This window comes from Bos indicus x Bos taurus, chromosome 9 (genome assembly GCF_003369695.1).
Source record: "Bos indicus x Bos taurus breed Angus x Brahman F1 hybrid chromosome 9, Bos_hybrid_MaternalHap_v2.0, whole genome shotgun sequence".
Classification (NCBI taxonomy): Eukaryota; Metazoa; Chordata; class Mammalia; order Artiodactyla; family Bovidae; genus Bos; species Bos indicus x Bos taurus.
The window spans coordinates 101,762,602-101,783,247 of NC_040084.1; the positions used below are offsets into that span (position 1 = coordinate 101,762,602).

Consider the following 20,646-nt stretch of genomic DNA (forward strand, 5'->3'; position numbering starts at 1 on the left):
CGCCTCCTGGCCAGCTGAGTGGGCGAGTGGTGGACAGACCAGCTCTCACCCTCGAGGAGGGAGAGCGCACGAGTCACGCTTTTTGCAAAAAATAGATTATGACTTTAGCAGAAAGTTTTAGCTTTCATCCACATTTTTGTTATTGTTGTTCAGTTGCTTGGTTATGTCCGACTCCTTGTGACCCCATGGACTGCAGCACGCCAGCCTTCCCTATCCTTCACTAATTCTTGGAGTTTGCTCAAACTCACGTCCATTGAGTGGGTGATGCCATCCAACCATCTCATCCTCTGTCGTCCCCTTCTCCCACCTTCAATCTTTCTCAGTATCAGGGTCTTTTCAGATCAGTCAGTTCTTCACATCAGGTGGCCAAAATATTGGAGCTTCAGCTTCAGCATCAGTCCTTCCAAAGAATATTCAGGGCTGATTTCCTTTAGGATGGACTGGTTGGATCTCCCTGAAGTCCAAAGGACTCTCAAGAGTCTTTTCCAACACTACAGTTAGAAAGCATCAATTCTTTGGTGCTCAGCTTTATGGTCCAACTCTCACATCCACACATGACTACTGGAAAAACCATAGCTTTGACTATCCACATTTTACCAACCAGAAAATGCAAGAAACTGATATTTTGGATTTCCAGATCAAATATTGAATTTAGCAACAATTACAGAAGCAAAAGGCAGGATGGAGAGAGCGCCAAACTGGGTGGCAGACAGCCGTCACTGTTTACTGGGCCTGATGTTGAGGGTAGAACTGCCAGCTCTCTGCTGAAGCTTTCGCAAGTGTTACAAAATATCTGCTTCTGTTGATCTCTTTAAGTTTGGTGACTGTAACTTCCTTCCTCATCACCCCTCCTCCTCCCCTCCTTCCCCAGATGCGCTGCCTGTCTCCCAACTCTATATTTTCCAAAATACCGAGCACCCAAAGCTTTTGTCCCAATGTGTCTCAGGTGGAAAGTTACTAAAGGCGCTTAGTACCCACGTACACGTTGATTGGAGAAGAACACACTCATGATTTGCGAAATAGCTTTTTAAGAAGTGACCTGATATCAAGGCAAACGGAACTGCCCACATCAGAGCCTGGGGAAAGATGCGTGAGAGGGTGTTCGTGAAGCCGGACGTGCCCGCAGGGGCCCGGCGGCGGCGGACACGAGCCCGGCGCCCTGCTCTTACCTTCACGGCGTACTCGGTGTCTGTGGCTTTGTGCACGCAGCGCTTGCACACGGAGTAGGAACCCACCCCGATGTCCTCCTTGATCTCGTAGCCGTCAGTGAAGTGGATGTTGTTCCCGTGAAGCTGCTGCAGAGACAGTGGCAGAGAGTGGGGTCGGGGGCTCTGGTTCAAGTGCACCGAACGCGGGCGCAAAGGGGGCTCCAGCCTGCGCAGGTGGGGACACTGAGGCCAGGAGGGCGTGGCGGCTCAGACCACCGTCACAGGGCTGGCTGGCGGTGGTTCCAGATCTCAACCCCAGCGTTCCCATCTTTCGGGTCAGGACCCTGGGTTGGCTGCCCCACCTGCTTCCCCCAAAGACCCCAGGGAGTGAGGATCCAGAGGGGGGAGGTCAGACGCCCTGAGACACAGGCGGTGGTTCTGGTGCTTGCGTCCAGAGCGGGATCTGGATGCCACTGTCTGATGGAAATCCCACCCCCGATGCCCCTCCCCATCCCCACCTGCCGCCTCAGGATGTAGACAAAGTCACCCATTATGGTGACACGGCCACAGCGCAGTCCACTTTACACAAGCTGTGTTTTCCCAGAGGGCCTTGGGGAGAGAAACATGGCCTTCCAAGACCATCCACACACCCAGACTCGGTTCTTAAAGGAAAAGTAGCCCTGATGCCTTGTGGGAGTCTCTACAGTGCTCACCTTTACACAGTGCAAACCTCCTTATGAAAATGGCACTTTCACTGACCCCCCCGAAACTGCATTTCATGATGGCAATTGGGACATCCACCATGGTGGACACTCATGGCCCTGGGGAGGTGGGGGGGCGGACCAAGGGGCTCTACAGGATCCCCTGCATGATGGGGGACCACCTGGACGTGGGGGACCGCCTGGATGCGGGGGACCGCCTGGACAATGGGGGACAGCCTGCATGTGGGGGACCGCCTGGATGCAGGGGAGTGCCTAGACGTGGGGGACAGCCTGGACGTGGGGGACTGCCTGGATGCGGGGAACCGCCTGGACAACGTGGGACAGCCTGCACGAGGGGGACCACCTGCACAGAGGGGACCGCCTGGACGATGGCAGGTTACCTGCACGATGGGGTGAACCGTGGCTTTGTGCAGATCTTGCTGCGAGGGCTCCTGGACCAGGCTGGAGGCCACGAAACTGAATCCTCTAAACAGATGATGGGCGTTGGCGCTGGGGGGTACGCCGGGCGAGTCTGCAGGTAACAACCAGAGAATCAGCCTTCCAGGGGAGCTGAGCCACGACATGGTGCAGAAACCTTGTGAGTGTGTGTGCGTAGGTGTGAGGTGTGTGTGCACAGGGGTGTGTGTGTGTGTGTTAGATGAGGAGGTAAAACCGAGATCAGAGAAGCTGAGCTGTAAGAAACCACACTTTATTTTGTGGCTCAGCTGGTAAAGAATCTGCTTGCAATGCCAGAGACTCAGGTTCGATCCCTGGGTTGGGAAGATCCCATGGAGAAGGGAACAGCCACCAACTCCAGTATTCTGGCCTGGAGAATTCCATGTACTATACAGTCCATGGGGTCACAAAGAGTCGGACACGACTGAGCGATTTTCACTTTCACTACAGCAAAAATACTCAACAAAAACTTCAGGATGATCGTTGATAATAACATATTCGATATTTATTCCGAGCCACAGCCCTTTGCCCTGCCCACTCCAGATGGAGCCCAGAGCCACCAGCAACTTTGGGGTGAGCTGTCACTGTGGGGGCAGGGCCCGGGAGGCCACACCCTGAGTGTCTCAGTTCAGTGGAACTGGGCACAGGGATGCAGGCCCAGCAGGGTGACCCTTCTGTCCCCCGAGGGTCCCCAGGGGCCCACCTGCAGCACACAGGGCACTCTGCTCCCAGACCCTTAGGGAGCCCTTCAGCGCTGACCCCGCTAAGCTCTGTGCATGTGCTCGAAGGCTTGACTGCTGCTGAGATGGGTCCCGTTCCAAGTTCACCATTAAGGAAAACAAAAGGATAAAAGACGGGCAGAGAGAAAAGATCTGCATCGTATGTAACAGACAAAACTCTCCATTATGCAAAAAGCTCCCGGAGACCAGTGAGAAAAGGGGGGAGGGGGAGGGCACGGATGGGCTGCTACCTGAGAAGGCGCTCGGTCCCTCTAATAGGGGCACAGTGACCGGGGTAACACGCTGCCTGACAAGTCTGCAAAAGCTAACCAGGCACGTGCGGGTTTGGTCAGGGCTGGCACTGCAGTGGTGGGTGGGAGCCCAAGTCGGCAGAATCTTTGCAAGGCTGACGTGGAGCGTCTACCTAAGCATAAATCCACGTGCCTTCTGAAGAGCAGCGGTGATACCCGTACCCCACGGAATTACTTTAAGGTGGTTAGAAATCAACGTGGAAAGGGTTGGTCTTAGCAACATTTGTAACGGCAAAAAACACCCTGGCGACAACCTGGGTATTTATCATCAAGGAAACCAAGCTGCGTCCGTGTTGCAGAAGTGTTGCTGCAACCAACAGAGCTATGCCCACATCATCAGGACGCTTGGTCTGGGTGCAGGGACACGAGGAAGACGACGAGGCCCAGGATGAGACACGGCTGCGCCAACTGACAAAGCAGCTGGTCAAGTGGAAAAAGAGAGAATACGCTGTGGAACATTCCCACCGGGAGAAAAACTCAAAGATATGTATCTTAATATATTCTAAAGCACATGACAATAAAGCCATAAGCGATATAAAACAATAGGGCCCGTTGTGCACTGGGGGCTTCCCAGGCGGTGCTGGTGGTAAAGAACCTCCTGCCAGTGCAGGAGACGTTAGAGACCTGGGTTTGACCCCTGGGTCGGGAAGATCCCCTGGAGAAGGGGATGGCAACCCCCTCCAGTATTCTTGCCTGGAGAATCCCGTAGACAGAGGAGCCTGGCGGGCTACAGTCCATGGGGTCGCACAGAGTCGGACACGACCTGAGCACACCTTTGACTTGGTTTGAATACTTTATTTTGACGTGGAAATAATATATAAACTAAGGCTTTCCTGGTGGAGCCGGGGGTGGGTGGGGGTCAGCTGCTGCAGGAACGTGCATTTTCCTCCTGAGCATTTTATTTTGGGGGAAAGGCAATTGGGGTGTGCCGGGAGCAGGAGCTCCACCCGTAGCAAAGGTCATGAGGAAGGAGGCTCGGCATATGCAAAGGCGGGATCGGGCCTCAGGAGTCCCCCCGGAACTCCTCGAGCATCTACTCCCAAAACCAGAGTCTGCCTACTTTCTGCTTTGTGCTCTCACCTACACCTCTGACTTTACGGGGGGCTGTCCCCCACTACCTCTCTCTGAAAAAAAGAGTTAACTTACAGCTCCAGTTAATAAAGTTCCTGGGTGTGATAGTGTTTCAACCTACAAACTCCTTTGGAAATCCTCTAGCCTGCCTGAATAGGTTTCTCCGGCCACATGTGATTGCTCAGAGCCTCCCAACTGTGAGAGGCATGAGATGTTCTAAACTGTCTAAATACAGATTCCTTTGAGCAGTTAAAAGATTGATTAGAAATTGTATTGGTGAAGGGTTTTTCACTTGTTGGGCCAATGTTTGCTGCTAAGTCTCCATATCCCTTACCTACTGTGTCCCTGGCAGTGTATTGATTAATATAACTGGTGTAAGTAGTAGCTTTAATGTTTGTAACCTTGGACCCTTGAGTTAATTCTTTTTCTTGTTATAGCCCACCACACCTTTGCCCTTTAGGAATGCAACTTTATCTAATGCTTTTGGAGGGTGGCGCCTGACTAATCACCTTTAGAGAAAAATAAGTTTTCTGAAGAAAGGGTCTTAAAATGTTAACAGGCCTCCGGGCCAGAAGATGATGCAAATCACCTAAGCTTTTGCATATGATAAGTTTGCAGGAAGAAAGCCTGGCTTGCTGCATGACTCTACCCCTTCCCCCATTATCCTCTATGCATAACTTAAGGTATAAAAACTACTTTGGAAAATAAAGTGTGGGCCCTGTTCACCAAAACTTGGTCTCCCCATGTCGTTCTTTCTCTCACCTTCTGGCTGAATTATTCAGCCTCTTTTCTCCACTGTATTTCCTCACTGAGCTATCCTTATTTAACCACTCTTTATATCTTTAATTAACGTTTAATTAAGCAATGGTTTCCTGATCCTCCCAGACACCATCCCCACTTTGAATTCCCTGGATGCACCGGGGCTGGACCCGGCAGGGGTGTTCCTTCCATACCCGGGGGCTAAACCACGAGCTGCGACTGGGCAGCCCACACGGCTCTTCCAGGGAGACCTCGCAAGGTGACAGGGGCTTCGCGGGCTTGTCCCACCCCCTTTCAGCACCTCTGACCACGAGGATGCGGGTCTCAGCCCCTGACGTCTACCTGGCAAAGGGCTCCAGAGTCACCCGAGTGACTGAGATCAGAGCTGACTGCACTTGAAAGCAAGGTGCTAATGCGCTAGACTGGAGAAGCTTAATTAAAAGGCACAAGACTTGCCTGTGGAGTTTCTAGAATTTGGAAATTATGCACCGAGATGGCAGAGGCAGCAAGCGCCTTCCAAAGAGGTTTTGTTCCCGGGCCGGTTTTGACTGTTTTTTCTCTGCAGAGAACTCTGGCTTCGAGGTCTGCCTGCTCTTAAAGTCCCCCAGGTGACGTGTCCTGTGCTAGGTCTGCACCAAGCACAGGGACACGGCGTCGGTTCAGCCACAGTCAAGCCCAGAGGAGCAGGCTTGGATGGAAGAACTCGAGCCCACGCCAGGATCTCGGGTGAGCCACGTACAGGCTGAAGGACGAATGGATACAGGCTCAGTTACAGCAACTGGGAGTCTGCGTGGGCGGGATGTAGCTTCCTGCAAATTTGAACTGATACACCGTCCCGGGCGAATGGACAAAGTCTGTGGATCAAGTAAGCAAGGACTTCAACCGTCAAAGAGGTATGAAGCCCAGGGCCATGCCTTCTAACACTCGGGATGCCTCTACCTGCTCAGACCCAGGAGAGACCAGCTGAGGTTCACACGGACCTCACAGGAGGTTATCACAGCCAACACTGGTCCGTGTGGCTAGATGTGACCACACAGTAGCGGCAGCCATGACTTTTAACAGGCTTTACAGTCGGCTAGGGGACACTGACTTCTAGCTCAGTACCAGAAGAAGGGCAAACGTGTGAGTGGGATGAAAGGAAATTTAAAGCTGAGTACAGTCAACCTTCGTTGATCCTAGGAGTGATTTCTGACTTGTTGCAATGTTTGTTGTGCTTTTAAATCTTAGGCTGGCATCTCCCGCGGGTCAGCAGACTCTGAAGGGCAGCTGGTGTGTCGTCAGGGAAAGTCCACCAGCTTTAGCATCAGCTTAAGCTAAAAATGAAAGACTTGAAGACTGCGACAAAAAATTCCGACGGTGCGTCCAAGGCTGACACAGGGCGTGGATTACCCGCTGCTCCAGGGTTACACCGCATCTGCTGCCCTTTCAGTCATGAACTCGAATCACGTGCTCAGAACAGTCTGGTCTCTTTTGAGGATAGAGGCTTATTTTTCTATGTCTTGGCATTTCAATTACTACCCCATCAAAGGCAAACTGGGTCCTTCAGTAAGTACAATTGATCGGAGAAATCCAAACAGTAAGGGGTAAAAAAAGCTATTTCTGGACAGCATTAAAATGCAGTGTCTAATGATGTTTTCCTTTAGCTAGTAATAAAATAAACTTGAATTCTCTACACAAAAGATATATGATATGCTTGAAAAAAAGCCTGCTAACAATACGGGCCAATTAGGTTGGGGTTTAAATTCTTCATGGATAATACAAAAAGCGTGCACAGGTGAGTAATTCAGAGTTGACTGCATTAGCATTTTCTTGCCAGGCAACACAAATCTGGTCTTAATTTCAGGATTTTAAACACAGTTCCCAATGATGGAAACCCTTGGTGAAACCGTGCACCTTTTATTAAGGACCTGGAGGTTGTGAGGGTGCTCGTCACAGGCAGAGTTCTCTGCTGGAGTTAACCCTTTCTGGGCTCCGTGGCGTTTGGGTAAGCCACGGAGGGGGCAGACAGTGACCTGCTCAGGTGAGCTGGGGCACAGCCAGGATGGAATCCCCCTTCCTGCTCCGTCTTTCCAACCTCTGGGGCCAACGATTCCACCAGAGTCTGTGAACTGGGTCAGTGCTGCCACGTGAAGGATGGGCCGCCTCTTACCTCCAACACACAGGGACTTCCCGAGGCCACTGAGAGCTGGGTGAGCGCCCAGCCACCTTTCCTAGAGGACCCCCCTGGGTTTCCACCTCCTCCTGAGCAGCCACGCGAATCTCGCAGCAGCGACTGGTCACCCTGACCACGGCTGCAGGCCTCACTAGGGCTCTGGCCCTGAGGACGGTCTTGGTTTTATCTGAGGGCTGCAGGAGGACCCAGAAGAGACCAGTGAGTGTCTGTGCCTTGACTCCCTTAATGGATAGCGTCCAGCATCTGCTTCCTTTTGGGTCCAGGAGCCTCCGCTGCGGGGGTCCACAGGCACCTTCCAGGCTCCAAGGACGCCCCCTCCCCACCTCTTTGTTTGCACAGAGCTCACATCCCAAAAGGGCCCCTCTGTGGTGTGGAAATCCAAGTGGATTCTCTGTTGTAACATTATCCACTTGACATGTCGTATTTGACCGTCTATTTTACGATTGTCTTTTTTAACCATAGACAATTTCAGATTCAGTAACAATGAGAGAGGAGCAGGAAACGGCAACCCACTTCAGTATTCCTGCTGGGGAAATCCCATGGACAGACAGAGCCTGGCGGGCCGCAGTCCATGAGGTCACAAAAGAGTCAGGTGACTGAGCAACAACAGTGAGCAGTGTGTGGGAAACCCCGTGCGCACAGCACGCAGCCCCGTAGCTACCAACGGGCTGCACGTGTCCCATCCAATCTCCAGAATAAGGCTGCTCGGTCACTCAGTCTGTCCGACTCTTTGCGACCCCGCAGACTGTAGCCTGCCAGGCTTTCTGGAGTGGCTGCCACTTCCTCCTCCAGGGAATCTTCCTGACCCAGGGTTCAAACCCGTGTCTCCTGCATTCCAGACGGATTCTTTACCACTGAGCCACCTGAAGAGTGGGCACAATCTCCAGAAGGGGCTTGTCACGCTTTTTTTTTTTAGACAAAACCACCGTGTCTTTACCGTGATGAACTGGACTGTGTCCCACAGAATTCCTGTGCTGAAGGCCAGAGTGACTGTACTGGGAGAAGGGGTTTCGAGGGTGTAAGTGAGGTCATAAGGGTGGGGCTCTGATTCAACAGACTGCTGTCCTTACAAGAGGAAGAGGACCCCAGGGACCTCTCTCTCTCTCCTCTCGGATACAGAGTGAGTCCACGTGAAGACAGAGGGAAGGCGGCCGTCTGCAGCCCAGGATAGGGCTCTCGTGGGAAACCAAGATAAATTTCTGTAGTTGAAGCTGCCCAGTCTGAGGTATTTTGTTAAGGCCACCTGGGCAGACAAAGAGAATCACCATATTTTTACAAAGTTAATGCGTGCTCAGTTGCTCAGTTCCATCAGAATCTTTGAGACCCCATGGACAGTAGCCCACCAGGCTCCTCTGTCCATGGGATTTCCCAGGCAGAATATTGGAGTGGCTTGCCACTAATATCACAGAATGACAACTTTTAAAGGCAGCTGAGAGTTGGACTCTGAAGAAAGCTGAGCACTGAAGACTTGATGCTTTTGAACTGTGGTGTTGGAGAAGACCCTTGAGAGTCCCTTGGACTGCAAGGAGGTCCAACCAGTCCATTCTAAAGGAGATCAGTCCTGGGTGTTCATTGGAAGGACTGATGCTGAAGCTGAAACTCCAATACTTTGGCTACCTCATGCGAAGAGTTGACTCATTGGAAAAGACCCTGATGCTGGGAGGGATCGGGGGCAGGAAGAGAAGGGGACGACAGAGGATGAGATGGCTGGATGGCATCACCGACTCGATGGACGTGAGTTTGAGTAGACTCTGGGAGTTGGTGATGGACAGGGAGGCCTGGCGTGCTGCGATTCATGGGGTCACAAAGAGTTGGACACGACTGAGCCACTGACCTGAACTGAACTGACCAGTTCTGACTGAAGTTGGTAGACCTTAGGAGTAATTCAAGATGCATCGTGGCAGCTAAACTCCCGAGTCCATCTGCTGTGCTGAGCTACAGGAGCTGACGTAACTTTTCAAACAGCTGTTTGGTTTTTTTGCACGAATAAGACCCACAGTTCATGCATTTACAGACTTAGCTGACAGCCTCCCTCTTCCCATAAAACTGCTAAGTAAATGAGACTTTCATTGCCTCGAGCTTCTTTTCTCGAATTTTCCAGGGTGAGTCCCTGGAATCGGCAACTCAGGCCCAGAGGGAGCAGGAGGAGCAGGCGTGCCAGGGAGATCCGCAGGCCAGGCGCCCCCGGGGTGGCTGGGAGGCGGCTCCATCACAGACCAGCAGAGAAACGAGAACAAACAGCCCTGAGGGTGACTTCCCCTGGAGGTGCCCTTGAACGTGGGGCTCTCTGACTCCGGGGTGCCTGGCCCTACCTGGCCGGGCTAGAGGACCCCGTGGGAAAGTAGCCCAGGCCACCCCACCCCGGCCCGCACACACCTGTAGGCGTCCTCGCTGTGAACTCGGGGTCGAAGTGGAAGGTGTCCTCTGGCCTGCCCACCGCTGGCTTGAAGGGCGGCTTGATCTCCTTCCTGTACAGCTTCTGCAGGGAGGGCAGGACGGAGCGGGGGCTGAGGGCCAGCAGGGGGATGCAGGGGAGGGGCCGCCCATGCCCCCTCCCCCCTCTGCCAGGGCACCGCGGCCCCGCCCCCAGCTCTGACACGTGCAGGAGCACCCCGAGAAAGTTACGATGAGGACAGCACACAGCCGTATCGTCTACAAGCAGACGTCGAAGCCGCGGCTCCAGGGAAAAGGCTTTGGGGACATCCAAACACTCTGATTTTAGCGCAACAGTCTCGATCATTTCTGCGCAGTAGAATCTGCTTCAAGTAGCATCTGACAGGTCAGTCACGTCTGCCCCCCCAGGTACCAGCAGCAAGAGCCCTGCTCCTCTGCACCGTCGCCCCGTCCCCAGGACTGGGAGCCAGCAGCTCAGATGCCGCAGGTTGCCGGGGACACCGACCCCACCCGCGTCCCCCTACCCGCACTGCAGGGACTTTGCACCTCCTGGGCACCTATTCCGGCTGCTCCCAGATTCGGGCCTCAGACCCCTCTGTTCAAGCCCAGGGGCTGAGTCGAGCTTTGCGGTTGATATACACGTTTTTGCGCTCTTGAACAGGCGCTCGGAGCGCCTGTCAGAGAGCCGGCCGCTTCTGGGGTCTGACTCAGTCTCACGGTGACTGCCTTGGACAGGGTTCAAGGACACCCTCACGTACGTTGTTCCAAGCCTGACTTCTCCCCAGTTCCTTTCAAGGAGCAACACAAGGGCGTTCAAAGCCGGGCGGAACAACATGATGATGCTGAGGTGTGGGGGGAGGTAGGGAGAGGGAAGGGGGCGGCCCCAGGGCCCGGGATGCCCGTCTGAGGAGGGAGGTGGGCACTGGACCAGCACAGCCTGGTGATGCCAGGTGCGGGCCAGGGGTTCCATCCAGGCAGACTTGGGAATGGGATGCCAGGGTTCAGTCAGCTCGCCCTGGGAACAGGCAGCAACTGGCGTCAATCGTGGAGAGCCGTGCACCCCGCGGCAGGGTATGGGAACCAGGAGGAGTGTCTGGCTGCAATCCGTCAGCTCGCGTTCTACCCAGCCTGCCTCACCGGCGGGCCCCCAGGCCCCGGCTGGGAACACAGGGCCCTTCCCGGGGCCCTGGGGTCACCAGGCCTGGATTCAGGGCCCCAGACAGGTGGGTCTGCAGACGGATGCAGCGGACTGCCTGGATCTGCTTCCAGTCTCTCAAGGACTCGAGAAAGCAGATTTATCACCAATTCTACAGACGAGAAAACTGAAGCTATGATAGGTTAGGTACAACCCCCTCCAGGGTCAAGGGTGACGAAGGCACAGGCGGGGGGTGGGCCTGGGTCTCCAGACTCTTCCCGCCTCAGCAGAGACCCCGCTGGAGCATACCCTGCAAAAGGCGTTGTCCGCACAGACAGCTGACCGCTGACCGCTGACCGCTGGGCTCCCTCTTGGGTTCAGAGGGCCTTGGCCACGCGTGCACGCTTGGAGCTGGGGTGTGCACTCGGGAGCCCTCGGAGGAGAAGTGAGCTAATCCAGCCTCCCGTTACTTGGTCGTTCCCAGCCCTCAGTGAGGAGATTTCATTAGGAACTGAGTTACCCTTTCCAGAAATGGGAAGATGCTGCTTTCTGTGCTCACGCACTGGCGGGGTGTGTGTGTGTGTGTGTGTGTGTGTGTGTGTGCTGCCCTGATGCAGGCTCTGGTCAGGGAAAATCTAATACGCAGGGTGAGCTCTGCGCTCTGGTTAAAACATGCACCGTTACCAAGCCTGCCAGCCGCCCAGCCTGGCCGCCCCCGCCACCGGCCATTCTCCCTGGGGTGTCTGCGCTGGGCCAGTCACCAAACATTTGTCCTCCTGCTGCTTCCCAGAGGACGGGGAGGAGGGCGGGGAGGGAGGGGCCTCCAGCAGAGCCCGGTCTCCCACTTCCACGACGGGGGGGGGCATTTGTTTACACAAGAGATTTCCACAAAAGAGAACCACACGCGTGGTGGCCAGGGGTGGGAGGGGGTTCTGGTGGCTGAAACGGGTGAGGATCTCCAGTTCACAATGGATAAGTCCTGGGGAGGTTCTGTACCGCATACTGACTACGGATCAGAAGACTGGTGCATGTTTAAAGTTGCTTAAAGAGGAGATCCTGAGAGTTCTCATCCGAAGGAAAAAGCTCACAACTACGTGTGGTGATAGATTTCAACTAGATTCACTGTGGTGACCACGTCACGTCACAAAGAGCAAACTATGATGTTGTAACGCTGAAACTAATACACGTCAACTGTATCTCAGTAAACACACACACGCAGAACGGATCGTCATTTCATGCAAAGGAGAGCTCTTGCACCTGGGGGCTGAAGCCCAGTCCGGCTCCTCCCCTCACTCAACACGCAGGCCAAGTCTTCACCTGCCTCCACTGGGAGCCGGGAGGTGGTCCTGGCCGGGAGGCTGACCCCTTGGGAGGAGACGCAGACCCCCACTGGCAAGTCCTCCCGTATAAGGAGAAGAGCTCATCGCAATTAGACGTCCCCCAGCAGTGAGCTGTTGCAGCTTCGTCCACGTGGAGAGCAGCGCGTATTTTACATGGAAACATTGGGTGATAACTCGGGGATCCAGAGAGGACACGGCCCCCGGGGGTCCCCGCTCCGGGATGGTGCTTGGCTCACACTTGCCCCTGCTCTGCCCTGGGGCAGAATCCCAACTCCAGCACCCACCGCACAGGTCCCAGAAATGGGTCTGCAGCCTGTGCACCCTTGGGCTTCACACGGCAGCGTGTGCAAGCGTGGCCGTGTTCCCACGAACTTTCTGAATGGCCTCTGTAAGCTTGTGCATCAGCTGCAGAGAGCCTGACTGACCTGAGACACAGTGTGGGAGAAAGCTCCCTGAGGCTTGCTGGGGAGGCAGCAGGAAGTCCCCCCAAGACCCCTCTTCCCCCGACACTGGGACCTGCAGAGACGGAGCCTGTCAGTGAAATATGCCCCAGATCCCCCGTCTCGGGGGCTTGGTGCAGCCTCATCTTGGTTTTAAGAGGGCAGCAAAAAGCCTCAAAGCCACCGGGGGTATTTGGTCATCCTGCCCTTCCGAGGCCCCCTGGTGTTTGCTGCAGTCTTAAATGTCTTCCTGTCGCTGGATAAACATTTTGGAAAGTGCTTTGTTGTCGTTTAGTCGCTGAGTCATTTCTGACTCTTTGCAACCCCAAGGATTGTAGCCCGTCCGGCTCCTCTGTCCATGGAACGCTCCAGGCAAGAACACCGGAGTGGGGAGTCACTGCCTACTCCAGGGCATCTTCCCGACCCAGGGACCAAGCCTGAGTCTCCTGCATTTGCAGGTGGATTCTTCACCACTGAGCCGCCAGGGAGGCCTGGAAAGCATTAGTGAGTGTCATTCTTATACATGTCTTCTCTTTCCCTGTGTCCAGACCTTGGAGTGGGTTTGAAGATTTAGAGAAAAGGGGAACTTGCTCCTCATTCTGTGAGATCCACTGCTGAGCGCAGGGCCAGGCAGAGAGTGGACGGGCACACAATTTTGTGGAGGCCTTTGAGTTCCTGGTGGTTCAGAGGTTAAAGCGTCTGCCTGCACTGCGGGAGACCAGAGTTCAATCCCTGGGTCAGGAAGATCTCCTGGAGAAGGAAATGGCTGCCCACTCCAGTATTCTTGCCTGGAAAATCCCATGGACGGAGGACCCTGGCGGGCTACAGTCCACAGGGTTGCAAAGAGTCGGACACGACTGAGAGATTTCACTTTCACTTTCTCTTTGAGCTTCCTAATTCTGACCTGGACGCCCCTCTCTGAGCCTCTGGGACAATTCACCTCACACTGATGGGAAGACAGTGGGGTCTCAAGGCCAAGTTCACCAGGCGTCACTTTCAGTCTCAGAGCTTGTCCCGGGATCTTGAGATGACACGAGCTGTAGCAACGACGGAACGGATTTCACATCATATGTACAGACTGGGGCGCTCTGGGCAGGCGCATCTGAATTCTATTTATACCTAAAAGGTGACTAGGGAAGGACAGAGCGAGCGCAACAAAAATAGCAACTCGATAATGGAAGGGAAAACTGATTGCAGTTCGGGGTCACAGACAGAACATCTGTTTTCCGCAAGCACTTCTGGCTCCAGGCATTTCAACATTAACACGCTCCAATTAGGCAAAGGGCACCGTGAGAGATGCTTCCTGAAAGAGCAGAAATGACCCAGACAGGACGGGAGGGGGAACAGGAAGCGGCCCAATGGCTCCTGCGCAACGTGGGCGGGTCTGGGGTGTCTGGTCCACGCGGCGCACAGCTCTGCCTCCGTGGGAGACCCCACCGGGAGTGTTAGAACCCCGGTGTCTGGGTTTACAAAACCGCTGAGCCAGAGGGTGATCAGTCCTTGAACAGACACCTGTCGGCCCCTTGGAAGGGTGGGTCTTTCTGGGGTATTTAACATGGGGGCAGATCTAGAGAAATCTCCCAGAGGGCCGTGGAGGGGACCCCGGTACGGCGAGATGCTGAGTGGCAGCTGCGAGCTCCCGGTACCCAGACCCCTGGGGCCTGCCCTTGTGCATAAGCCCCACGGCGCCCGGAGCCCCACTCTGCAGCTGCCGGTCCATGTGCTGCCGGGCCCCCCGGGTCAGAGGGTGCACCTCTCATGCCCCCCAGCCTCAGTCTCCCCCAGGAGTGCCTCCCACCTCACGCGTGACTCTGGCGATGTGCTTCGAAGGGTTTCAGAAAGAAGCCTGACTCCAGCCCTGTTGGGGCGCAGCTGCAATCACAAGGTGTCATGTTACAGGGAGGGTCCTGGGGTGGACGCTTCATCCCGCCCCAGAGGAGCCTGGTGGGGCTGGAGGGCTCCGCCCGACTCGAGGGCCCGAGGCCGTTTGCTCTGACTAAGCTTATCTGGGGCTTCTGCTCATTTCTGTTCTCAGCGCGGCTCCAGCCAGCAGGCAAAGTAGACGCAGCTCCTGTGTCCATGCTCCCATCCCTGTCCAGAGGCGTGTGGTCCGTCATCAACGCGTAATTTTTCATTTCTTCTGACACGGGGAGTGAGCCTGCAGGGGCAGTGCCCCTGGGCAGGTGTTAGTTGCCAGGCTCTGGGGGTGAGTTGGCGGCAAGGCAGGACAAACGGGGCAGTGACCCCTAAGGGCAGAGATCACGGACTCACTCGGCCCTGCCAGGAAACCAAAGACCCCCGGGGAGAAGACGTGTGGATGACAAGCGTTTACTTAAAAAAAAACAAGAACTTCTGCTGGCAGTTTTGGGTCAGAGAAGGAAGCAGAGGTGAAATCATATCTTTCTATTTCCCAGGCTGGGTGCCGAGGTGGGCTCTGGGTAAAGTCACCGACCAGTCAAGGCGAGGCCTTGTCATTGTCATTCTGAGCGTATGTCTGGCAGCGGGATGGCCTCTCGGTTTTAACAGTTTTCGCAGAGGGGCCGCCACTGCAGTTTCCAGTTACCGAGGCTGCTGGAAGCAGAGCACGGACCGCCGGACAGACCTGTCCTGCCGCCCGCTGGGACCTGTGCACGTCTTCCTGGAGGTGGGGCCGGTCCCTGGCCTGGGGGTGTGGCTGGGCCTGAGGCTGGCCAGCACACGGTGGCCCCTGCCTGGCTGACTCAGTGCCGCGGGGGCTGCAGAGGACCGCGGCTCCTTGTCTTGGGAGGACCTGGGAGGCTGGACTGAGGCTGCCAGCTCCTCGTCCCGGGGAGGATCTGGGAGGCTGGACTGAGGCCGTGGCCCCCGGAGGTGGGAGGTCTTCGTGGGGACTCCCTCCCTCTTCCTCCGCCCCCGCCACACTCGTCAGCCCCCCTCTGCAGCATCACTGCCCCCTCCCTGACGGGGCGCCCTGCCACAGCCGCCTCTGGCTGGACGATGGACGGCGGTCCCCCCCGGGGCTCGGAGTGGCTGGAGGGCGGCGGTATCTTCCCATCACTGTATGCTGGGCACCTGCTCACCTGGACACGGGGGAGCACCCAGTGGTCATGAAACACGGCTGCCTGCACCAAGCGGGGTCTCAGAGTGGGGGGCTCAGGGAGGCCTCTCGGCTGCTCTGGCTCCTGCTGGTCATGCCCCCACCCGCCCCCCAAGACATGAGATGATGGCAGGGAAGTTTGTCTGAGTGCATCGGAGGGCCTTTCTCAAAAACCAAAGCAAACCCAAGTGAAATGAAACACCAAAAGCAGCAAAAGAAGCTTGCCAACCTAACTGCAGCCCAGTTTGCTTTGACGGAACACAGAAGTGCCACCTTCTTGGCACAGGAGTCTGGGGACTCTGCTCCGAGCGCAGGGCCACGGCCAGCCGGGCACCTTGGCCTTGCCCAGGGCTCATGCAGACTTGCAGTCTCGGGGACACATGGAGCCCAGCTTGCAACATCCCGGCCATCGTGCTGCGAAAACGCCACGTACCCCGAGACGCTGACTTGGCCCCCGTCCCTAGGCAAGCCCTTTCCTCGCCCTGGCAGGAGGTGAGCCTGTCTGCCCGCAGCCCCGGCCAGGCTCGCGTAGGGCGGCCGCTGGTCGCCTCCCAGCACAGTCCCCACCCCGGCAGGGAGGCCTGGGTTCCCCAGGCACCTCATCGCCAAGGAGTCAAGGCTCCTCTCTGCTCCCACCTCGGAAACCAGGCCTAACTGTACCACGTCTCAGCAGAGTCCCAGCTCCAGGTCTGGAACCCCCGGTCTCCCCGGCCAAGTGTTCCTGGGCTCTCGCAGGGCGGAGAGGAGCTGTAGGGGCCTCCTCTTGCTCTGTCCAGTTCCCGCAGGAGTCCCGAGTCAGTCTGACCAATCTCCGCCCTCCACATCTCATCACCTTGGACACTGACCCGGCTCGATCATGACGCCCGCCCCAGCGTGAGTCCTGGCGGGTGGGTTTAGCCGGAACCCCCACCTGGTGATTCCCCTTAATCACCTTCTGCCCGCTGACCCCCAGTCCGTGCCCCTCCTCCCTCCCGAAGGCAGGACCCCCACCCCCGAAGTGGTCCCACACCATTGTGAAGGCCCCCCGAATAAGTCCTCCTTACGTCTTTAACAAGCATCACAGACTCCTGTCTCCCCCGGCCGGGGGAACGCTTTTCTGTAACAGCTTCCACAGTAGTGAGAGCTGACTGCAGGCGGGACCCCGACTCCAGGCAGGAAGCTGCCCCCTGTCTGGGCCAATAGGCCCCAGACCCAACACTCCGGGCAGCCGCAAGCAGCCCAGGGTGGCCTTGGCTCGGTCCTCAGGGAGGCTGGAGGGCTGCAGGGCCACGGGGGCCCAGGGTCTCCAACCGGCAAAGGGCTGGACGGATTCCAGGCCTAGAGCCGCAGGGGAGGGCTGCCGGGTCCCTGGCCTGTGCCTGGGAAATGCCCTGAGGGAGCACTCTCCTTCAGGGGACGGGTCTACACTGACCACTGGCCTGTACCCAGCACCTGCCGTGCCCGCTGCCCCAGCCCCATCTCCCTGCGGTTTCTGTGCAGAAGGGACCCGGGCCGGCAACTTACGTTCCAGTCGATGGTGACGAAGAAAGGGTGGCGCTTGATCTCCTCCACGCCGTCCAGCCCGGCACCTGGGGGGCCAGAGAGCAGAGAGCGTCAGAGCAAAGCCGTGACTGCACGCCCTCTGACGTCAGAGCAAAGCCGTGACTGCACGCCCTCTGATGCAGCAGTGAGGCAAGTGCTGGGGGCATGTGCAGGGTGGTCCCGACGACCTCCAGGGAGAAGCAGCCCCAGCTGCCCTCTCTCCTGCCAGCCCCTGCCTTGCCCACCTCACAGCCTGCAGAGGCCACCACGCCACCCTGCGGGGCTGTGACCAGCTGAGGGGGGTGGGGGAGGGGCAGACTGGACGCCCCAAACGGTGGCTGTGAGCTGCCCTGGCAGCTGGGCGAGGACGTGGAGGCCTGGCCCAGCCTCCATCAGAACCAGCAGCGGGCCGGATCTTCCTGAAGGATGAGAGGACACGGTGTCCTGCAGGACGGCAGCCTGGAGACAGGCCAGCAGGGAGCCGCGTCCACCCCGCGAGCACTGCACTGAGTACGACAGAGCTGCCCGTTGCTTATTGCTGCTTCACCTCTGCCCGCTTTGCTGCTGACGTTGTATCCCGAGGCCCGAGGGAGGGGGTGCGCGGAGGACTTCAGGGCAGCGGACACACGTTGTCACGGATCCCACACCTCCCAGAGTGAACCCTGCCGGGACCTCCATGTCTCAGGGAGTGAGTAGGTGCTGATCATCAAGACTAACGAAGGCGGGATTTGCCACGGACGCGGGAAGGAAGGGATGGCGGGCCGCCTCCAGTGGGCAAGTCCAGCTCCTGCTGCACGTCGAGGGGAAAAAGGCTTTCCAGCTCAAAGGAACAGGCCGTGCAGGAGGCACCCCGAGCGCCAGGGGCCCAGCCCTGCCCCAGTGCAGAACCTTGTCCAGGTCCAGCCCCACTCAGCCGGCCCCCACCCCAACCTGAGGTCTCGTCCTCGGGAGGGAGGCAGGAAGACGTGGAGGACAGATGGCACGTGGCCACCTCAAGCCACTGCGGTCCCTGTGGAGCTCCCAGCCCAGCCTCACCTTCCAGCCTGAGGAGCCGAGGGACCCTCCCCCCGGGACGCTGGGGGGTCCCAGGAGACACAGCCTGCTGTGGGCCTCGTCGGGAAGCTGCATCAGGTCATCTCTAGGTGGGTGAGGGTCCAGCCGGCTCCCGCCTTGGCCGGGAAGCCTGGCCAGGCCAGCACGGTGGGAAAGAGCCCCTGCCTCTGTCACCACACTAGCCTCCAGGACCTGCCGATCAACCCTTTGGTATGCAGATGACCAGAGACAGGAGGAAGGGGTCAGACCTGGAATGCTCCCCTCCAGGGACCCGGGAGGCAGACACATCAGAGGGCTTTCCCACTAAGTGAGACACTGCACCCCAGGACCACCAGGGAAGTCCCTCATGTAATCTTTTAGAGCATCCTGTGCAATAAATCAGTAACAGTCACAGGAGCACCTTCCTGAGGTCTGCGATCTGTTCTCTGAATTACCAAAGCTGGTGGGGAGGGGGGTGGTCCTGGGAACCCTGGGTTTACACCTGGTCAGCAGGAAGCACAGCGACGACCTGGGACCCCTGGCTGGTGTCTGAGGTGGGGGGTCTGATGGGAGTGACCGTGACCCTCTGGGGTCCAGGATAACTCAGGTGGTCAGAACTGCGCTGAATCCTAGGACCCAGTGGGTGTCTGCGGAGACAGGGAGAGTCCGTTCATGTGGAAGCCCCGAGCGTCTAGTGCCAGGAGCGTTGTCAGTAGTGGAGAGAAACAGCATTGTCTGAGGACCCTCTGCAAGTCCGTGCCCATCTCCAGAGAAACCCCTGACCTGAGTCTGGAGAGCTCGCCCAGCCTGGACGTCCCCAGCACCTGGCAGTCCTCCCAGGGGCCCAGGCAGCTGCGGGAATGTGTCGACAATGAATGTTCTGGCTTCGTGCCCACCTGCACGCAGGCCTCCTTTGCTGAAGCCCAGGATTCAGGATTGAAAAAGACTTCTGGCCACCATGAGTAAAGCAAAATGAAAAATCACCTCTGATTTGTACTCTTTCAGCTTTTTGGGGGGCTTTCCTGGTGGCTCAGATGGTAAAGAATCCTCCTGCAATGCAAGAGACCCAGATTCGATCCCTGGGTCAGGAAGATCCCCTGAAGGAGGAAGTGGCAACCCACTCCAGGATTCTTGCCTGGAGAATCCCCATGGACAGGGGAGCCTGGCGGGCTACAATCTACAGCCTTTGCGGGGTCGCAAAGAGCTGGACAAGATCGAGTGATAAATGCTTTCATCCGTCTTTTTTGCATGTTTTACCCATTGCATTTCACGCTCATTCATTGTCTGCAAGGACACGCCGCTGGAACCCAAACAAAACAAGACAGACAGGAAATACAGGTGTTGGTATAACTACAAGTCTCTGTTGCACCAGCTGGGTTTCCTTGGGCACATTTTTATCTGCACCTTCTTCTTCCGCTGAGTGAGATTCTGCACCATGTCTGTGCTTCTAGGCCTCAGTAAACACTCGACGGTGAACTGACACTTTGGTTATGACTCAAAAATTATAAGTATTCCAAAGCAGGGAAATGTAAATCAGAGAGTTTCTGCACGCAGCTCTCTGAAGCCTGTGTCAACCTTCCTCGGGGAAGTGGGGTGATGATTTTGGATTCCAGTTCTATTTATCTTCTCCTGAAACACGTTAACATAGTCTACTCTGCACTTGACAACTCCTTTTTGTTTAAACACGCAGTGAGCAGAGATCCATCCTGGGAGAGTCCAGGGGAGTCTGTGCTCGTCGCTGAATCTCGGCTGACTTGCATGGAGTCGTCACCAAACGCACTCAAGTCTCACTCTGTCCCCAGAGGCAAGAAGAAGACACAGAGGCAGGTGCCCATGGATGGAAACATTAAGAACAGAAGAGCAATCTCTAGGCAGTTTAGCGAGTCTTCACTAAGATCCCCGATGCCAGCCAAATACGCAGATTCAAGAATTCACGCTTATCCTCTGCAGCACGAGTAAGTACCACATTTAATTACTTCTGTTGTGATCACTCGAGGGCCGTCTTCCCGAACGTGGCTCTTTGGACCACGTCTGGACTTCTCCGTGCTGGTCCAGTGGTGATGTTACATCCGTGGGAACCGCCTCCACTGGGCGCGGCTGTAGACGCGGCGCTGGGCCTGCGACCGGGACCTGACCCCTTCTGACCCTGGTCACCTGGAGCCTTCCCCTGCACGTGTTTTAACAAGGCGAGCCTGTTCATTTCCTCCTGGACTTAATCATCAACAAGCTCCCACATTCTCAGTAAATCATCCCTCAAAAGTTCTGAGGATCTGCCAAAAATGTTTTCCTTCGATCTTCCTGGCCATAGAAAGTTCGGGGAAATGTTTAACCGTGGGCCCTTCGTGACTGCTGAACTATCTATCTGGTGCT

General features: G+C 56.4%; 1 protein-coding gene across 7 annotated transcripts in view; it reads right to left on the minus strand.

The window, feature by feature from the left end:
* Positions 1-20,646, minus strand: part of RPS6KA2 (ribosomal protein S6 kinase A2) — a 336,121-nt gene that overhangs the window by 27,232 nt on the left and 288,243 nt on the right. For all 7 annotated transcript variants that reach the window (XM_027552024.1, XM_027552026.1, XM_027552027.1 and 4 more), the window contains 4 exons: positions 17,227-17,291; positions 9,715-9,817; positions 2,251-2,381; positions 1,170-1,295 (listed from right to left, as the gene is read on the minus strand). In XM_027552024.1, coding sequence (XP_027407825.1) covers positions 1,170-1,295; positions 2,251-2,381; positions 9,715-9,817; positions 17,227-17,291 — 425 coding nt within the window. The remainder of the gene's footprint in view (positions 1-1,169; positions 1,296-2,250; positions 2,382-9,714; positions 9,818-17,226; positions 17,292-20,646) is intronic.